Raw genomic sequence first — 16186 nt, forward strand, 5'->3', positions numbered from 1 at the left:
CTCCCCCGCCGCGCGCGCCTCCCCCGCGCCCCCGCCCGCCGGCTCGCACGCACGACCGGTAGTAATTGCACTCCGCCACGCTAGCTCCGCAACCCCGCGAATCTCGCCCCCCCCCCCAACCCGCACCCCGGCCCGCGCCCGCAGCCAGCCCCTCCGCGGGCAGGTGCGCGAGCCTGCGCGCGCCGCGGCCGCCTCCTCCGGCGGGTCCCTGGCGCGCCGGGCCGGGGCGGCTGCGCGCACGGCGCCGCTCCACCAACCCGCTCCCCGCAGGTCCCTCTCTCGCTCTCCATCCCTCGCCGGCGCTCGCTCCCCCCCGCCCTTTGATTGACAGGCAAGATGTCGGTGTGGAGCGAGGCAGGAGCGAATGCAGCAGCCGTCACCCCCGGAGCCCGGCGGCGGCAGCAGCAGCAGCAGCAGCAGCGCGAGGAGGAGACAGCAGCCAGCCGCAGTCGCCGCCGCAGCCGCGGGAGCAATGCAGACAGCATCTTGAGGACGCGCTAAAGCACCCCAAACGGTGGACAATGCCGTGTCACTGCAACTGGGAGGGGGGCAAAGCAGATTTTTTTTGACATAAAAGCCAGCCAGCCAAAAATATATACATTTGTCCTTCACGGAGCCGGTGTGTAAAGAGTGAGCGCTGTTTTCCTTTGCCTCGTCCTCTCCCTCCTCCTCTCCTTTGCTCCTCTTCTCCCTCCCCCTCCTCCTCCTCCTCCTCTTTTTCCTCCTCCTCCTCCCCCTCCTCCTCCTCCCCCTCCTCTTCCTCCTCCTCCCTAAGTGTACAGACAGCATCACATCACCTGGTTTGCTTCTGAGAAACAGCATCTCTCCTTTTCAGGGACCAGAGACTCAGAAAGAGGAGACATTCTAATGGAGTCTGCTTGATACCCCAAAATAAAATAATAAATTTTGGCTCTTGTCCCCTCCTCCCACCCCACCCCCTCAACCCTGTGTGAGATGTTGGGTTTCTTCTTCATGAGACATTGTTGAGAAGTCGCAGTGGTTGGAGAGCGTAGGGGGTAGACTACCTCTACTCCCCCCCTCCTTTTTTCTCTCTGGGAGGAGGAGGAGGGGAAGGGGGCTTGCCGAGCAAGCGATGGATGAGGAAAACATGACGAAAAGCGAGGAGCAGCAGCCTCTGAGTTTGCAAAAAGCCTTACAGCAGTGCGAGTTGGTCCAAAACATGATAGACCTGAGCATCTCCAACCTGGAAGGGCTTAGGACCAAATGTGCCACCTCCAACGACCTCACACAAAAAGAGATCCGGACCTTGGAGGTAGGTGTTGCCTGTGGGGGAAAAAAAAGCAATCTTTCCTTCCCTCTCCTTGCTCCCCACCACCCCCTTTCCTTTGATTCTGTTTGTTGGGGGGCGGCAGGGTGTGGGAGGGTAGCAAGGTGGGCACGGTTTGGTTTTCTGCGATTTATCTTCTTTGCAGAGCCTGCTCTGGAGGTCCCTTTACTGTACCGCTGTCGTCTACGCTTGGCTGGGTGGTGGTAGTAGTAGTAGTAATTGTGATTCCTTATGTATTATTATTCTTGCGGCTGTTATTATCATTCGCTTCTTCTCCGAGCGAGGAGTGAGTTCTCTCTTTTTTCCGCTTGTGGATTTGTTTATATGCCACGGGGGCTTGTGTGCTGGGTAAGGCATTAAGGCGCTGCAGAGAACCCACGTGACCTTGCGCATTCTGCAGGTGGTCAAAAGGTGGTTTTGCTCGCAGAATGGGGCTGCCTATAAATATAGACCTGTTCTCGGCCTCCTTCCCAGCCCCGTTTTTGCCCCTTGGATTTTGTTTTTGTTTTATTTCAGTGGTGTACATGTCAGGAGGCAAGATTAAAAAAAAATCCCCATTAAGCTCCCCGTTTCCAATCAAATCTTTTGATGCAGGGAGCTGTTGGAGGCCTGAAACGTGTAAAAAAGATAACAAAATATGCCTGGATCAGCACACACGGGTGATGTGGGAAATACTCTTGAATCTTGGTGGGACAGCGAGCAGAGGGGTCGGAAGAGTCATCTCTGGCGAGTTGTAACATTGTCTCCAACAGAACTTGAGGGGGAGTTGGAAGCAGTTTTGGGGGTGGGGTTGGATGCAAAGTTACTCAAAAAGAAGATGGCAGAAATTATTTCTTACAAAGGCCATTCGGTCAAAGGAGGAAGGTTTCGGGAGGCTTAGAAAATGTCTGGTGTGCACGTAATCATTGGGCACCCACGTTGTTGGAAACGTCTGAAGGGTTCCACTCACTTCTCCCTCACACCAGCTAGCTGTACACATGGCTTGATTAAATCTGGGAACTCCCATTAGCTGGCATTTGCTGAGGGTGGTGGTTGTGGGGCTGGGAGCACAGGAAAGGGGTTCTCCCTCTGGTGAAGTGGGCATGTGCGGTGCTGGGAGGTTCCCTCTCTTTCCAGCCCAGGAGTTTCCAAGGCCTGAACTCTTCGGTCCCTACTGAGTCTTTGAGCCCTGTGCCCCTGTTCCAGCCTGGATAAGCACCACTCTCTGATTCACTTTAAAGTCTTTTTTTTTTCCCCTCCATGATTTTAACTTCAGCTGCTTGTCAGTACACAGGAAGGTCATCAGTTTGAAAGTGGAGTGTGTGTGTGTGTGTGTGTGTGTGTGTAATATGCTGTTTGCTACCCTAGAATACATGTCTGTGTGCACCTGTTATCTGGGAAAATGAGCCTCAGAAATGAAATAAAATAAGTGTTAAGAGGTATCAGAGGAGTGGGACCTCTGTTGGGAGGTCAGGTATTTTCTTTCTCAGAGCTTTGGGAGAATAGTTTAGGACTTTGTTGCTGGAAGAAAAAGTGTGGGATGCCCTGGCCCCGCCTTCTGTCTGTGCGTGAGCAGTGCCCAAGCTAAGATTCTGTTCAGAACTGCAGGCAGTGAATAAATATGTAACTCAACAGGGCCATCTGAGTCCTCTTCTAGTCCTTTGAGTCAGGAGTCCCAAGTGCTTGTCCGTGTATTCCTGTGTGAGTTCCTCCAGTTTTCTTTTCAACTCTTTTCAACATGGCCCATCCTCTGATAGCTCCTTGAATGATGGCCATGGTTACAGTGGACCCTGGACTCTGTGGCTTCTTTCCTGCACAGTAGTTTTCTCTGAAAACCAGGGGATGGACTTGCAAGAGGTTACTCAGAGTGCCTTTGGTTGTTAGTTTCCTGGTCCCAGGCTGCCACAGAGCATGCCCACAACCACTCTAAGCATATTGCGCAGGGAAGGGTCTCCAGCAGTCATGCTAGACTATGCTTCTTGGGTCCCTGGGGCGAGGATGGGGCCACTGAGGAAGGGCTGGTGACTCCAGGTGCAGCCAAGTAAGTCCCTGCGAACCTCGCTTAGGCTTTGGACAGAGGTTCTGTAGCTCCCAAACTGTCACGTTTTGTATATCAAAACCACCCAGGGGAGCTTATTAAAAATGTGCATTCTCAGCGTCTCACTCCGGAGGTTCTAATTCAGGTGGGATTGGGGGAGGGGGGAAGGCCCAGGAATCTTCATTTAAGAAACAGTCCAGGTGTTTAAGATGCGTGTTTTCACATCAACTCTCTGAGAAATACCCACCTATTAGGAGATAGGTAGCATATTTCTGCTATTTGCTGGTGAAAACTCCCTGCTCACAAACACTCATGTAAGCAGTACATTGAACAGACCATCCCCGAAAACTGTGATAATAAGCAAAATTTAGTAGCATGCATATGACCCCGTGGGAACAAAAATACACATCATGGACTGAGTCTTCCAGAAGTGTCCTGCATGATTAGGGAGACAAGGCTAATAATATATGTGTGAAGTAATGATCAAGCTCAAACAGCAAATGATATGGGAGGGCAGCATGTGGGTCCGTGAAGAATATGTTCAAACTGCATGAAATGGAAAGTCCAACCACAGCCGTTCAAGTGAACAGTGGCTTCTTTTCCTTGTGTAGCAGCAAGTCTAGAGGGATATGGCTGCTTGAGTCAGCCCAAGTAAGGTAGTAACATCGGGGCTGATGTCTCTCTGAGTTCTCAATGGCCTCTTTCTAATGGTCGCAAGATGGCTCTTGAAGCTTTAGCCATCACACCCCGGTTCAAGGCAGGGATGAGGGGGACCAGGTGAGGAGTGTGCAGGGATAAAAGGTTCATGTCTTCGTTTCGCTTCCCCAGAATACCTCCTGCTACCTACTGCATAGATGATGTTTAACTATGTCTTCTTGGCCAAAACTCAGTCAGATGGCAATGCTGGGAGGTGGGGAAGTGGGAACACCATCATGAGTGGTTTAGATGGGTCGTGGTCCATTGCCTCGGTTGACCTGTTGCCGCTCCTTACACAATCAGGGTTCTGCTGGGTTCAAAGAAATCAGGAAGGGATATTGAGTGGACAGCCAACAACACTGGCCATGACATGTTATCAGGGGGTGTTCTGGCAGAGAAGAAAGACCGTGAGCTTTGAAGTTAGACCAATATAATTTTAAATTGTAGCTTTTCTACTTAACTTTATCTTGGGCTAGTGATTTAAATTTTCTGACCTGTGGTTTAATTTTTGGCAAAATGGCAAGAAAAGAATAACATCACCTACTTCAGTGCTTATGAGGATTGAAAGAGAGGACACTTTCAAGGGTCTAGTGCTATCTCTCGCACAGTGTGCAGGGGCCGAATAAATGATAGCTATGAATGTGATATGATTAGCATTCCGTGGTGTGGGAGAGATGACATGGAAGGGAGCAGCTCAGATCAGAGGGAGAGAGGGACGAGTTTGAGCAGCATTTCCACTTTAATGTTCTGTGCAACCCTAGTTCTCTGGGCTGTTAGCATTTTTCATTCTTCCAACAAGTACTAGAAATCCAGGCGCTGTACTAGATGGTGGTGGTCAAAAAGTACTCGGAAGACAAGATGAATCCCTTGGTTGATCCGTCTGAGCAAGGTTGAGTTAAACAAAGGGAAACAGAGACTTCTTGGAGGCTTTACTCTACCAAATTCGTGCGTGGTGACTCCAAGAGAGGGTAGAGCCCTTTTTCCAAGGATATCCCTTGGAATACACCCAGGAAAACATTTGGCAGGGCAGTTAGGGTAGCTTTCTTGGTTGGGGAGTTGGGGGCCCTAAGTGGAGAGAAGGACGGGGAGGGTTTAGATCACAGCAGGTTGGGAGAGCCTGCTCGGCGAGAACAGCTAACCGGCTGAAGGCATTTCATGCCAGTTCATGCCTTCGTGGGGCCGCCGAGAGACCAGTTGGTCCAGAATGGAGAGTACTTGATACAGTGTCATAGGAAATGAATTTAGGTCACAAACTCTTGAGATCTGACTAAGGACAAGGGAGTCAGACTGACAAAGTTTCACCCCTTTGAGGAAGGAGGTAGAAGTCTTCAAAGGTTTCGGAGTGAATACGATAAAAAGTTGTTTAAAGGTTGGTTCGATGGCGGCCTGCAGCAGGGGCCAGCAACCTTTTTCTGTAAGGGGACAGATAGTAAACAGTTTAGGCTTTGTGGGTCACACGGTTTCCATCAAAACCACTTGGCTCTGCTGTTATCGTGTGCAGCAGCTATGGACAGACTAGATCCCCAAATGAACGTTTCCCTATGCAGCTTCGTTTATGGACCCTGAAATTCCAATTTGATATAATTTTCCCATGTCCAGAAACATTATTTTCTATTGTTTGTTTGGGGTTTTTTTGACATCTAAAAATGTAAAAACTATTCTGAGGTTTTGGGCCTTACAAAAAACAGGTGGTGGGTCAGATTTGGCCCACAGGTGCTAGCTAGTTTGCTGATCTCTGATCTGTAGGGTGCAGGATCTAGTTCTGCTGATCTTGCCTGGTCACTCATATGGTTGCCATCAACCAATGGTTCAGCTGGGCTGGATGGTCCAAGATGGCCTTGCTCACATGGCTGGAGGCTGGTCAGGGTACTTCAGTTTCCCTCCACATGGCCTTTCCAGCAGGACAGCCAGATTTCTTCCCTGGTGGAAGCAGCAGTGTTCCAAGAGAACATGCCCCATTGCACAACCCCTCTCAGGCCTCTGCTTCCGTGACCTTGACCAATGTCCCATTTGCCAAAACGGGTTAAGTGGATAAGCCCAGAGTCAATGTAGAAATTATTATCTAGGAGGTGTGGTTCATTGGGGGCCAATGAACAATCTAATGTAACAAGGTACCATAGCTCTGGGAATCCCCCCCTCCAAAAGAAAACCCCAAAATAAAACCAATAGCATGGGAAAGAGGGAGGGTCATGGCATGAGCAGCAAAAGCTCCCTCAAGGAGGTTTTACTGACTTGAGAAAGAAGCCAAGACCTATCTGGGGAGTGCACCAGGAAGAGGAAACAGCAGATGCAAATTTCTTGGGTGGGAATGTGCTTGGCATGTTGTCAGAACAGCAAGGAGACCACTGTGGTTGCAGTGGAGTGAGTGGGCAGGGAAGGGGTGAGGGGCACCATGGGAGACAGAAGCAGGGCCCTGGTCATAGAGGGCTTTGATAAGTTACTTGGATTTTGTTCTAAGTGTGAACAGGGAGGTGACTGATTTATGTTTTTAAAAGATTCTTCTGATTACTGCAGGGAAAATAGACCGTAAGGGGTAAAAATGGGAGCAGGGAGACAATTTGGGAGGTTGGTGTGGAAACCCAAGCCAGGAGTGACTGTGCTTTGGACTGTTATGCTGGTTAGGGGGGTGGGGCAGGGTATGGCTCCTAGATTCAGGAGGTCAGGCGCGTAGGAGGTGCCCGTGAATAGGATATGGGGAAAATAAAGGATAGAGGATTATTCCTGGGTGTTTGGTTTAAGAACTGAGTGAAGGTGATGCCTTTATTTGAAATGTGAATACTAGAGGTGGAATAAGTTGGGCTTGAGAGTCAAGTCCTGTTTGGACATGTTCCATGTGTCAAGTAGACAGCTGGGTATTCGAACCTACAGCTCTGAAGAAGGCTAGAGATACAAAACGCACTTAATATGTCAGGAACATCTCATATTATTGAATATTTTTAGTGGATGTGGGATATTACACGGATGTACCATAATTTAACAAACCCTACTGTCAGGTGTGTATGTTTATAAGTTTCCATTATTATAAATAATACCATCGTAGACATCCTTGTGGTTTGTAGCAGTCCTTCAATTCCAGGGGAATTGCTGAATCCAAGGATATGCAAGGGGTCAGGACTTATGATAGGTTTTCCCAAATTTCCCTTCACCAGCCATGTGAAAGGGGCCTATTTTCCCCTATCCTCAGTGTGAGTTTATGCTTTTTAAAAAAGATTTATCCACTTTTTTTTATTTGTTAAAACAGTTTTTTAATCCACTTATTTGGGGGAGGTGGAGAGAGAGAGAGAGAGAGAGAGATAGGAGAGGGGCAGAAGGAGAAGGAGAGAGAAGTTCAAGCAGACTCCCCACTGAGTGTGGAGCCTGATGTGAGGCTCAATCCCACAACCCATGTGATCAGGGCCTGAGCTGAAACCAGATGCTTAGCTGACTGAGCCACCTGGGCACCCCTGGGTTTATACTTTATTTTTTGGTTGCCTATGTTTTGATGACTGAGAGCTCAGGGTTAAGGAGGCAGTTGCCTCAGGTTAGAATCTCATCTTTCCTGTTTCTAGCTGGGAAGGATCTGGGGACTTGTGGACGCAAGAGGAGTACTTGGTTTTCCACATGAAGCAGCCAGCCTGTGAAGACCTAGCCTCGCTCTTCTGCCTTGTTCTCATAAAGATATGGTGGGGGGTGCTCTCACAACTCCAAGTCAATGGCAAAAGTTATTTCTGAAGGGTTCGTTCTCCCCTCTGGGTTTTTGGAGCGGATTCTGTTTGGGAGTTTGTTATCCTTCTTCCTCCAAAGGGCAGAAAACTGGGGAGTCTTTCTCCTCCCCCAAAGAATCAGTCATTTTCTGGGCTCCCACCCACTGGGCTCCTACTGTTGGGACCTGGCCTTCGTCCTTGCCCTCAGAGTGCTGCTCTGGAGCTGGGGAATAAGGGGTATTCAGAAGTTGAGGGAGACAAGAGACACATGGCAGCTGGGACGGAGGATGGGGAAGCTGAGGGATGGGGAGGAGAAATCAAAGCAGAGTATCATTGTCTGCAGGGTTTCAGTGACCCTTGCAACATCTCTCCAGTGGGCAGCGACAGCAATGGTGGTTGTTCCTGTTTTACAAGTGAGTTTACTGAGGTTTAGAGTCATTGATTTGTCCCAAACTGGAGGCTAAGAGCCACAGATCCAGGAAGAGGTTTACTGCTCTACTGTGGGCTCCCCAAAGGTAGCATGGCCTGGAAAGGAAGAAAGGAAGATGAGAGTGAATAGAAGGCAAAGGGAACACGCAGGTGATCATGGTGAGGCTGTTAGAGGTGACAGCTCTTGGGTTAATGAGGCCCATCATGGAGGCATACTCTGTCACTCGGATACTTTCATTCTACGGGTAACTTTTATAGACGGAAGATATTGGGAAGAAATGTAGAACCAATGGAGACAAAGCAGGGCATCCACAGAGACAAGGAAGGATGAGGAAAAGAGAGGGAAACAGACTCAGGATGTCCAATATGGCAGCCACTTGCTACCTTGGCTATCGACCAGTTGAAATGTGGTGACTTCTGACTGAAATGTGCTGTTGGTATCAAATACACACCAGGTTCTGAACTCTTAGCATGAAGAAGAGAATATAAAATATCTCATTAATCATGTTTTATATTTACAGCATGCTGTCCTGATGTTATTTTGGACAGATTGGGTTAAATGAAATCTTTTAAAATTAATTTCTTAGTACTCTTTTTTTCCTGAGGCTACTAGAAAATTTTAAATTACACAGGTGCCTCACTGTCTATTTCAGCTGGACAGTGCTGTTTTTGGCCATTGAGGTAATTTCTCTGTTTTGCCATAATAGAAATCTTGTTCTTAGTACAGACTGAGAATATGGGTCCCTGGGTTACTAGGCAGCCATTGATTAAAGCAGTGGGTGTGTTCCAAAGGCACATGCCCCCAGTTTCCCTGGACCAGTAGAAAAGTGAGATGAAGACTCAGAAATAATAACTTAATTGGGTCTCTAGAAATTTTCATGGATGCTTAAAGCAGTATAACCTAGTGATTAGGTGGGCTCGGGATCTGCCATAAGATTGCTTGGATTCCAGTCTGAGTTCAAGATACACTAGCCAAGGGGCAAATGAGCTCTCCTTTCTGAGCTTCAATTTCCTTGCTTATAAAATTAGGATCATGTTATGTAGGATTGTTATGCTGATTATGTGGAATTGTGCATTAAGGAGCTGAGTGGGGCGCTTTGCACATGGCAAATGCTTACAGCATTCCCCCCAATAGGTTGGCATGGGGAGGTTAGGGCATCTCAGCCTTCCAGGTGTCATCCTTGGGTGTATCATTCATTTATTCAGTGAATCTAACTGAGCTCCCAATGTGTGAGAGCAAGGTGTGAGGAGAAGAAACCCATAGAAGCCTTCGATGGGTTAATGGCACACCTGCTGGGCTGCAGGTGACGTAAGTGAACAAGATTCTGATACTAGGTCTGGATCTTTGAATTCGCCCACAGATGACTCACTTCCCATCAGTGCCTGGCAGGCTTTAGTCTTCAAACCATGTGCTCATCACAACTCTAAGTTGGATAACAGTTCTGGGATTGGGCCTTGTAGCTCCTGAACTTCTCTTAAGCTTATCTGGTAGAAAGAACCATGGTATCCAATTGCTTGAAAATCATATCCTCTCAAGGTCGGAGGACCCTTAAGAGGTTGGCTGGGCTTACCTCTTGGCCAGCGTCCAGCTTTGGCATGGTGATTTGGGGTGAGCACCACCTCGTAAGGCAGCCTTTTAAAAAAAATCCTTTTTTTTTTTATGGTGGTAAAATAGACATCACATAAAATTTACCATTATAACCATTTTAAAGTGTGCAACTCGGTGACATGAAATACATGCACAGTGTTATGCAACCATCATCACTGTCTATCTGCGGAAACTTTTCATCATCCCAGATAGAAATTCTGTACCGATTAAGCAATAATTCTCCTCAGCTGCATGGTAACCTCCATTTCCTGTCTGTATGAATTTGACTATTTGAGGAAGGTCCATCCACGTTGTAGCAGGTGTCAGTGCTTCACTCCTTTGTATGGTTGACTAATATTCCATTGTGCGTAGAGACCCCATTTTGTTTGTCCAGTCATCTGTTGATAGACACTTGAGTCATTTCCACCTTCTGACTATGGTGAATGATGATGCTTATAAACATTGGATGTACGAGTATCCATTTGAGTTGCTGCTTTGAATTCTTTGGGGTATATATCTAGGAGTGGATTTGCTGGGTCATATGGTGATTCTATGTTTAATTTTTTTTTAAAGATTTATTTATTTAGAGAGAGAGTGTGTGTGTGCAGGTGCAAGCGTTGGTGGGGAGGGGAGGAGGGTAAGGGAGAGACGATCTCATGCAGACTCCCTGCTGAGCACAGAGTCCAGCATAGGGTTTGATCTCACAACCCTGAGATCATGACCTGAGCTGAAACCAAGAGTCAGTGCTCAACCAACCTCATCACCCAGGTGCCTCTCTATGTTTAATTTTTTGAGGAACTGCCATACTGTTTTCCACAGTGGCTGCACCATTTTATATTTCTACTGGTAATGTACCAGGGTTCCAATTTCCCTACATCCTTGCCTATACCTCCTATTTTCTCAAATTAAAAAATTTATTTTTTAGATTATAGCTATCCTGCTGGGTATGTTGTGGTATCTCATTGTGGTTTTGATTTATAGTTCCCTAATGACTAGTGATGTTAGGCATCTTTTCATATGCATATTGCCATTTGTATGTCTTCTTTGGAAAAATGTCTATTCGAGTTCTTTCCCAAGGCAGCCCTCTGATTTGGGTGAGTTATAATGGTTAGAATTATTCTCCTTGTGTTGGGTTGGATCTGCTCTCTGATGACTTCTAGCCTTTGACTCTACTCTCTGGAGCAGAGAGAAGGAAGCCACTCCTTATTTTGGCTGAAAAAAGAAGAGTCTGCATCTAGATCCGGAACCCACCAGGTAGACACACAAGGGAGCCTGGCCCACAGACTCCTGACAAGTCTCTGATCCAGATTTGGCAGCCACCACTTCCCTGCTCTGTCCTGTGTTAGTTCCATTACAGAATTCCAGAATCTGGGGTCATTGGCAATTGCAAAGTTCCCTTTTCCTCTACATCTCTCCTAGTCAGAGTATCATGCTGCTTAGAAGTAGTCATGAATGTTTCCTTGTGCGCTCAGCCCCAAAGGCACCGGGATGGTGTTTGGGCGGGGTTGGGCAGCTTGGACTCAAGCAGTGAGGCAAATAGGTATAAAAAAGAACTCATCAATCAAGTGGGACATCCAGGGGTTTGTTTTTATTAGGAGGCAGAGCAAGTTTATTTTATTTTTTAAATTATTTATTTATTTTTTTATTTAAGCACGAGAGAGAGAGAGAGAGAGAGAGAGAAAGAGAGGGACCCAGGGAGAGGGAGAGAGAAAATCCGAAACAGACTCCACGCCGAGTGCAGAGTCTGACATGGGGCTTGATCTCATGACCCCGAGATCATGACCTGAGTCAAATACCAAGAGTCAGACACTCAACTGTCTGAGCCACCCAGGTGCCCCAGGAGGCAGAGCAAGTTTAGATGCCACTTTTTGTATTTTTACTTTTATCTAGCTTGGAGAAACAGTGCTTTGTGATAAACCCTAAAAGCAATATTATTCTTTTCATACGTTACTAGATTTAATGCATTAATATTTTGCTGAGGAATTCTAGGTCTGTGTTCATGAAGGATATTGTCTGTGGTTCCCTTTCTTGTACCATCTTTGTTCAGTTTTGGTATCAGGGTAATGCTGCCTCATGAAATGTGTTGGGAAGCACTCCCACCCCTTCTCTTTTCTGGAAGACATCATGCATACAATTGGTGTTATCTCGTCTTCACATGTGTTGAGTGCTGGTAGAATTCAGCAGTAAAATGATCTGGACCTCAAGATTATTATTGCTATTTTTTTGCACATGGAAGTTTTTTAACTACAAATTCAATTTTAAAAATGTATTCTTGGGTGAATTTTGGTAGTTTGTGGCTTTTAAGGAATTGGTACATTTTATCTAAATTGAATTTACATGCCTAGAGTTGCTTATGGTATCCCCTTACTATCCTTCCAGTGTCTGCAGGAGCATCCATTCATCCCTGAAGTTCGTAATATGTGTGTTTTTCTCTTTGATTCTTCGCCAGTCTGGCTTGAGGTTTATCAGTTTTACTCATCTTTTCAGAAACCCAGGTTTGGGCTTCATTTATTTTCTCTATTTTTCTGTTTTCAATTTGATTGGTTTTTATTTTCATTATTGTTCCCTTCTGCTTACTCTGGGTTTATTTTGCTCTTTTTCTCGTTTCTTGTGATAGAGGCTTAGATTGTTGATTTGAGACCTTTCTCCTTTTCTAAGTATTTATCACCACAAATTTCCCTTGAAGGGCTACTTTAACAGCATCCCGCAAATTCTGGTGTTGTATTTTCATTTCTTTTGTTTCTTCCTCTTTGGTGCATGCATTCTTTAGACGGGTGTTGTTTATTAATTCCCAAGTGTTGTGGTTATTTTCTGGTTTAATTCATTTAGGGTCCATAAGCACGTTTTATATGGTTTCAATTATTTTCAAACGCTTAAGGTTTATTTTATGACCCAGAATATCTTCCCGCTCGGTGAACATAATATGTGTCCTTGAAAAGAATGTGTGTTCTGGCGTTACAGGTGCAGCGTTGTATAACCGTCAATTAGCTCCAATTGGGTGATGGTATTGTTGAGACCCTCAATATCCTTGCTGATTTTCTCTCAAATTGTTTTATTGATTACACAGAGAGGAGTGTTGATAGCTTCTACTATCATTGTGGGTTTGTCCAACTCTCCTTGCAGATCCATCAGTTTTTGCTTCACGTACTTTGCGCTGTTTTGTTAAGTGTATACACATTTGGGATGGTTATTTTCTTAGTGACTTGACCTTTTTTCATTATGTAAAGTTACTGTTCATTCCTGGTACTTTTCCTTGCTGTGAAAATGATTTCTCTGATATTAATACAGCTACCCCAGCTTTTACACTTTTAGGTTTTTAAAAGTTGAGGTAAAATTCATGTAACATAAAATTTACCACGTTAACTATACAGTATGCAATGGAATGGTTTCTGGTAAATGCCTGATGTACAGTCATCACCCTTATCTAATTCTAGAACATTCCCATCATCATCACACACACACACACACACACACACACACACACACACATAAATACCTTGTATAAGCACACCTCGGAGAATACTGCAGGTTCTGTTCCAGACCACTGCAATAAAGTGAATATCGCAATGTGATTTTTTGGGGTTTCCAGCGCTCATAAAAGTTATGTTTACACTACACTGTAGTCTGTTAAGTGTGCAGTAGCATTATGTCTGAAAGAGCAATGTGCATATCTTAATTAAAAAGTCCATTATTGCTAAAATATGCTAACTATCATCTGAGCTCTCAGCAAGTCGTCATCTTTTTGCTGGTGGAGAGTCTTGCCTCCATGCTGATGGCTGCAAACTGATCAGGTCGGTGGTCATTGAAGGTTGGGGAGGCTGTGGCAGTTTCTTAAAATAAGACAGTGATGAAGTTTGCTGCATTGATTGACTCATCCTTTCGCAAACAATTTCTCCAAAGCGGGTGATGATGTTTGATAGCATTTTACCTACAGCAGAACTTCTTTCAAAATTGGGGTCCATCCTCTCACACCCTGCTCCTGCTTTATCGACTAAGTGTGTGGAATGTTCTGAATGCTTTGTTGTGTCAGCAGTCTTCACAGCATCCTCACCAGGAGTAGATTCCATCTCAAGGAACCACTTCTTTGCTCATCCATGAGAAGCAGCTCCTCATCTCTTTAAGTTTTATCCTGAGTTTCTAGCAATTCAGTCCCATTTTCCGGCTTCATGTCTAATTCTAGTTCTCTTGCTATTTCCACCCCATCTGCAGCTATTTCCTCCACTGAAGTCTTGAGCCCCCCCCCCAAGTCCTCCATGAAAGTTGGAATCAACTTCTTCCAAGCTCCCATTTGTGTTGATATTTTGACCTCTTCCCACAAATCACAAATGTTCTCAATGGCATCTAGAATGGTGAATTCCTTCCGGAAGGTTTTTGATTTATTTTTCCTAGATCTATCAGAGGAATCACTGTCTGTGGCAACTATAGCCTTAGAAAATGTATTTCTTTTTTTTCTTTCTTTTCTTTTCTTTTTTTTTTTTTTTAAAGTAGGTTCCATGCCCAGGGTGGAGCCCAGTGTGGGACTTGAACTCATGACTGTGAGATCAACACCTAAGCTGAGATCAAGACTCTAGACGCTCAACCGACTGAGCCACACTGGTGCCCCACAAAATGTATTTCTTAAATAATAAGACTTGAAAGTTGAAATGACTCCTTGGTCCACGGGCTGCAGAATGGATGTTGTGTTCGCAGGCATGAAAACAACATTCGTCTCATACATCTCCACTCCATCCAAGCTCTTGGGTGACCAGGTGCATGGCCAATTAGCAGTAATATCCTGAAAAGCACCTCTTTTTTTTTTTTCTGAGCAGCAGGTCTCAACGGCTGGCTTGAAATACTCAGGCGGTCTTGTTGTAAACAGATGTGCTGTCATCCCGGCTCCGTCGTTGCGTTTACAGAGCACGGGCGGAGTCGATTCAGCATCATGCTTCAGGGCCCTAGGATTTTCAGAACGGTAAGACACCAGCTGCATTAGCCAGCCCCTCACAGGAGACTCAGCCTGCCCTTTGCAGCCTGGAGGCCAGGCACTGACTTCTCCTCTCTAGCTACCAAAGTCCTACCTGGCATCTTCCTCCGATCGTAGGCTCTCCAGCGACACTGAAAATCTGTTGTTGAGTGCAGCCACCTTCACGGATGAGCTTGGCTGGCTCTTCTGGAGAACCTGGCGCAGCTTCTGCGGGAGCACCTGCTGCCTCCCCTTGCACTTCTGTGTGACGGAGATGGCTTCTTTCCTTAAACCTCGTGAGCCAGCCTCGGCTAGCTTCAGATGTTCCTTCTGCAGCCGCCTCCCCTCTCAGCCTTCACAGAATGGAAGGGAGTTAGGGCCTTGCTCTGGGCTCGGCTTTGGCTTCAGGGAGTGTTGTGCCGGCTTTGATCTTCCATCCAGACCACGCGCACTCTCTCCAGATGAGCAAGAAGGCGTTTTCTTTCCTTAGCATCGTGTGTTCACCGAGTAGCACCTGTCATTTCCTTCAAGATCGCTTCCTTTGCCTCTGCCACTTGGTGAGTGGTTGGCACAAGAGGCCCAGCTTTCGGCCTCTTTTGACTTTTGATGTGCCTTCCTCACTAAGCTTAATCATTTTTGCTTTTGATTTAAAGTGAGAGATGTATAACACTTCCTCTCACTTGAGCACTTAGAGGCCACTGTAGGGTTATTAACTGGCCTGATGTCAACACTGTTGTGTCTCATGGAATGGGGAGGTCTGGGGAGAGGGTGAGAGATGAGGTAACAGCTGTTGGTGGAGCACTCAGAACTCACACATTTACCAATTAGATTTGCTATCCTATATGGACATGTTTTGTGACACCCCAAAACAACTCCTGTAGTAACCTCAAAGATCACTGATCACGGATCACCATAACAAATATAATGATAATGAAAATGTTTGAAATATTGGGAGAATTACCAAAAACGTGACATGGAAACACGAAGTGAGTGAATGCTGGTGGAAAAATGGCGCCCGTAGACTTCCTCAACGCAGGATTGCTACAAACTGTTAATTTGCAAAAAAAAAAAACCAAAACAAAACAAAACAAAGTTCATCCTTTTGTAGCATGTATCAGTACTTCATTTCTTTTTATGGCAGAATCAAGTTCCATCGTATGGGTTTATCCATTCATCAGTGAACATTTGGGTTGTGTCCACCTTGTGGCTATTGTGAATAGTGCTGCTACGGACATTTGTTTGGCGAGGGCAGTAGGGGCACTTTGGGAGTAAACTGATTTTCCTCGGCCGGAAACTAAAGAAATGTTCCCAGATTCAGGCTGGAACATGGTAAGGAAGTCTGGAGTCAGAAGTTCCTTGCATACATTTTGTGATTGTTTGTAATGGTCTGTATGATGCTTTCCTGGAGCTCTTGTGGGCGATCATCAGGTTATATATGCCAGGTTATGAATTGTTCACGCAGACCTCAGAAATAGAAGTCATTAAATAAAAATGTCATTTTAAAAGCATTTCTACACATCAAAGCAAACCATAATCATTACAG

General features: G+C 45.9%; 1 protein-coding gene across 1 annotated transcript in view; it reads left to right on the forward strand.

Moving 5' to 3' along the window:
- Positions 1-203: 203 nt before the first annotated feature.
- KSR2 (kinase suppressor of ras 2) overlaps positions 204-16186 on the forward strand; it is a 391016-nt gene continuing 375033 nt past the window's right edge. Inside the window, exon 1 of the mRNA XM_040619875.1 lies at positions 204-1273. Within this exon, the coding sequence (XP_040475809.1) occupies positions 1094-1273 (180 nt within the window). The 5' untranslated portion in view covers positions 204-1093. The remainder of the gene's footprint in view (positions 1274-16186) is intronic.

The sequence above is a fragment of the Ursus maritimus genome, unplaced genomic scaffold (genome assembly GCF_017311325.1).
Source record: "Ursus maritimus isolate PB19 unplaced genomic scaffold, ASM1731132v1 scaffold_33, whole genome shotgun sequence".
NCBI lineage: Eukaryota > Metazoa > Chordata > Mammalia > Carnivora > Ursidae > Ursus > Ursus maritimus.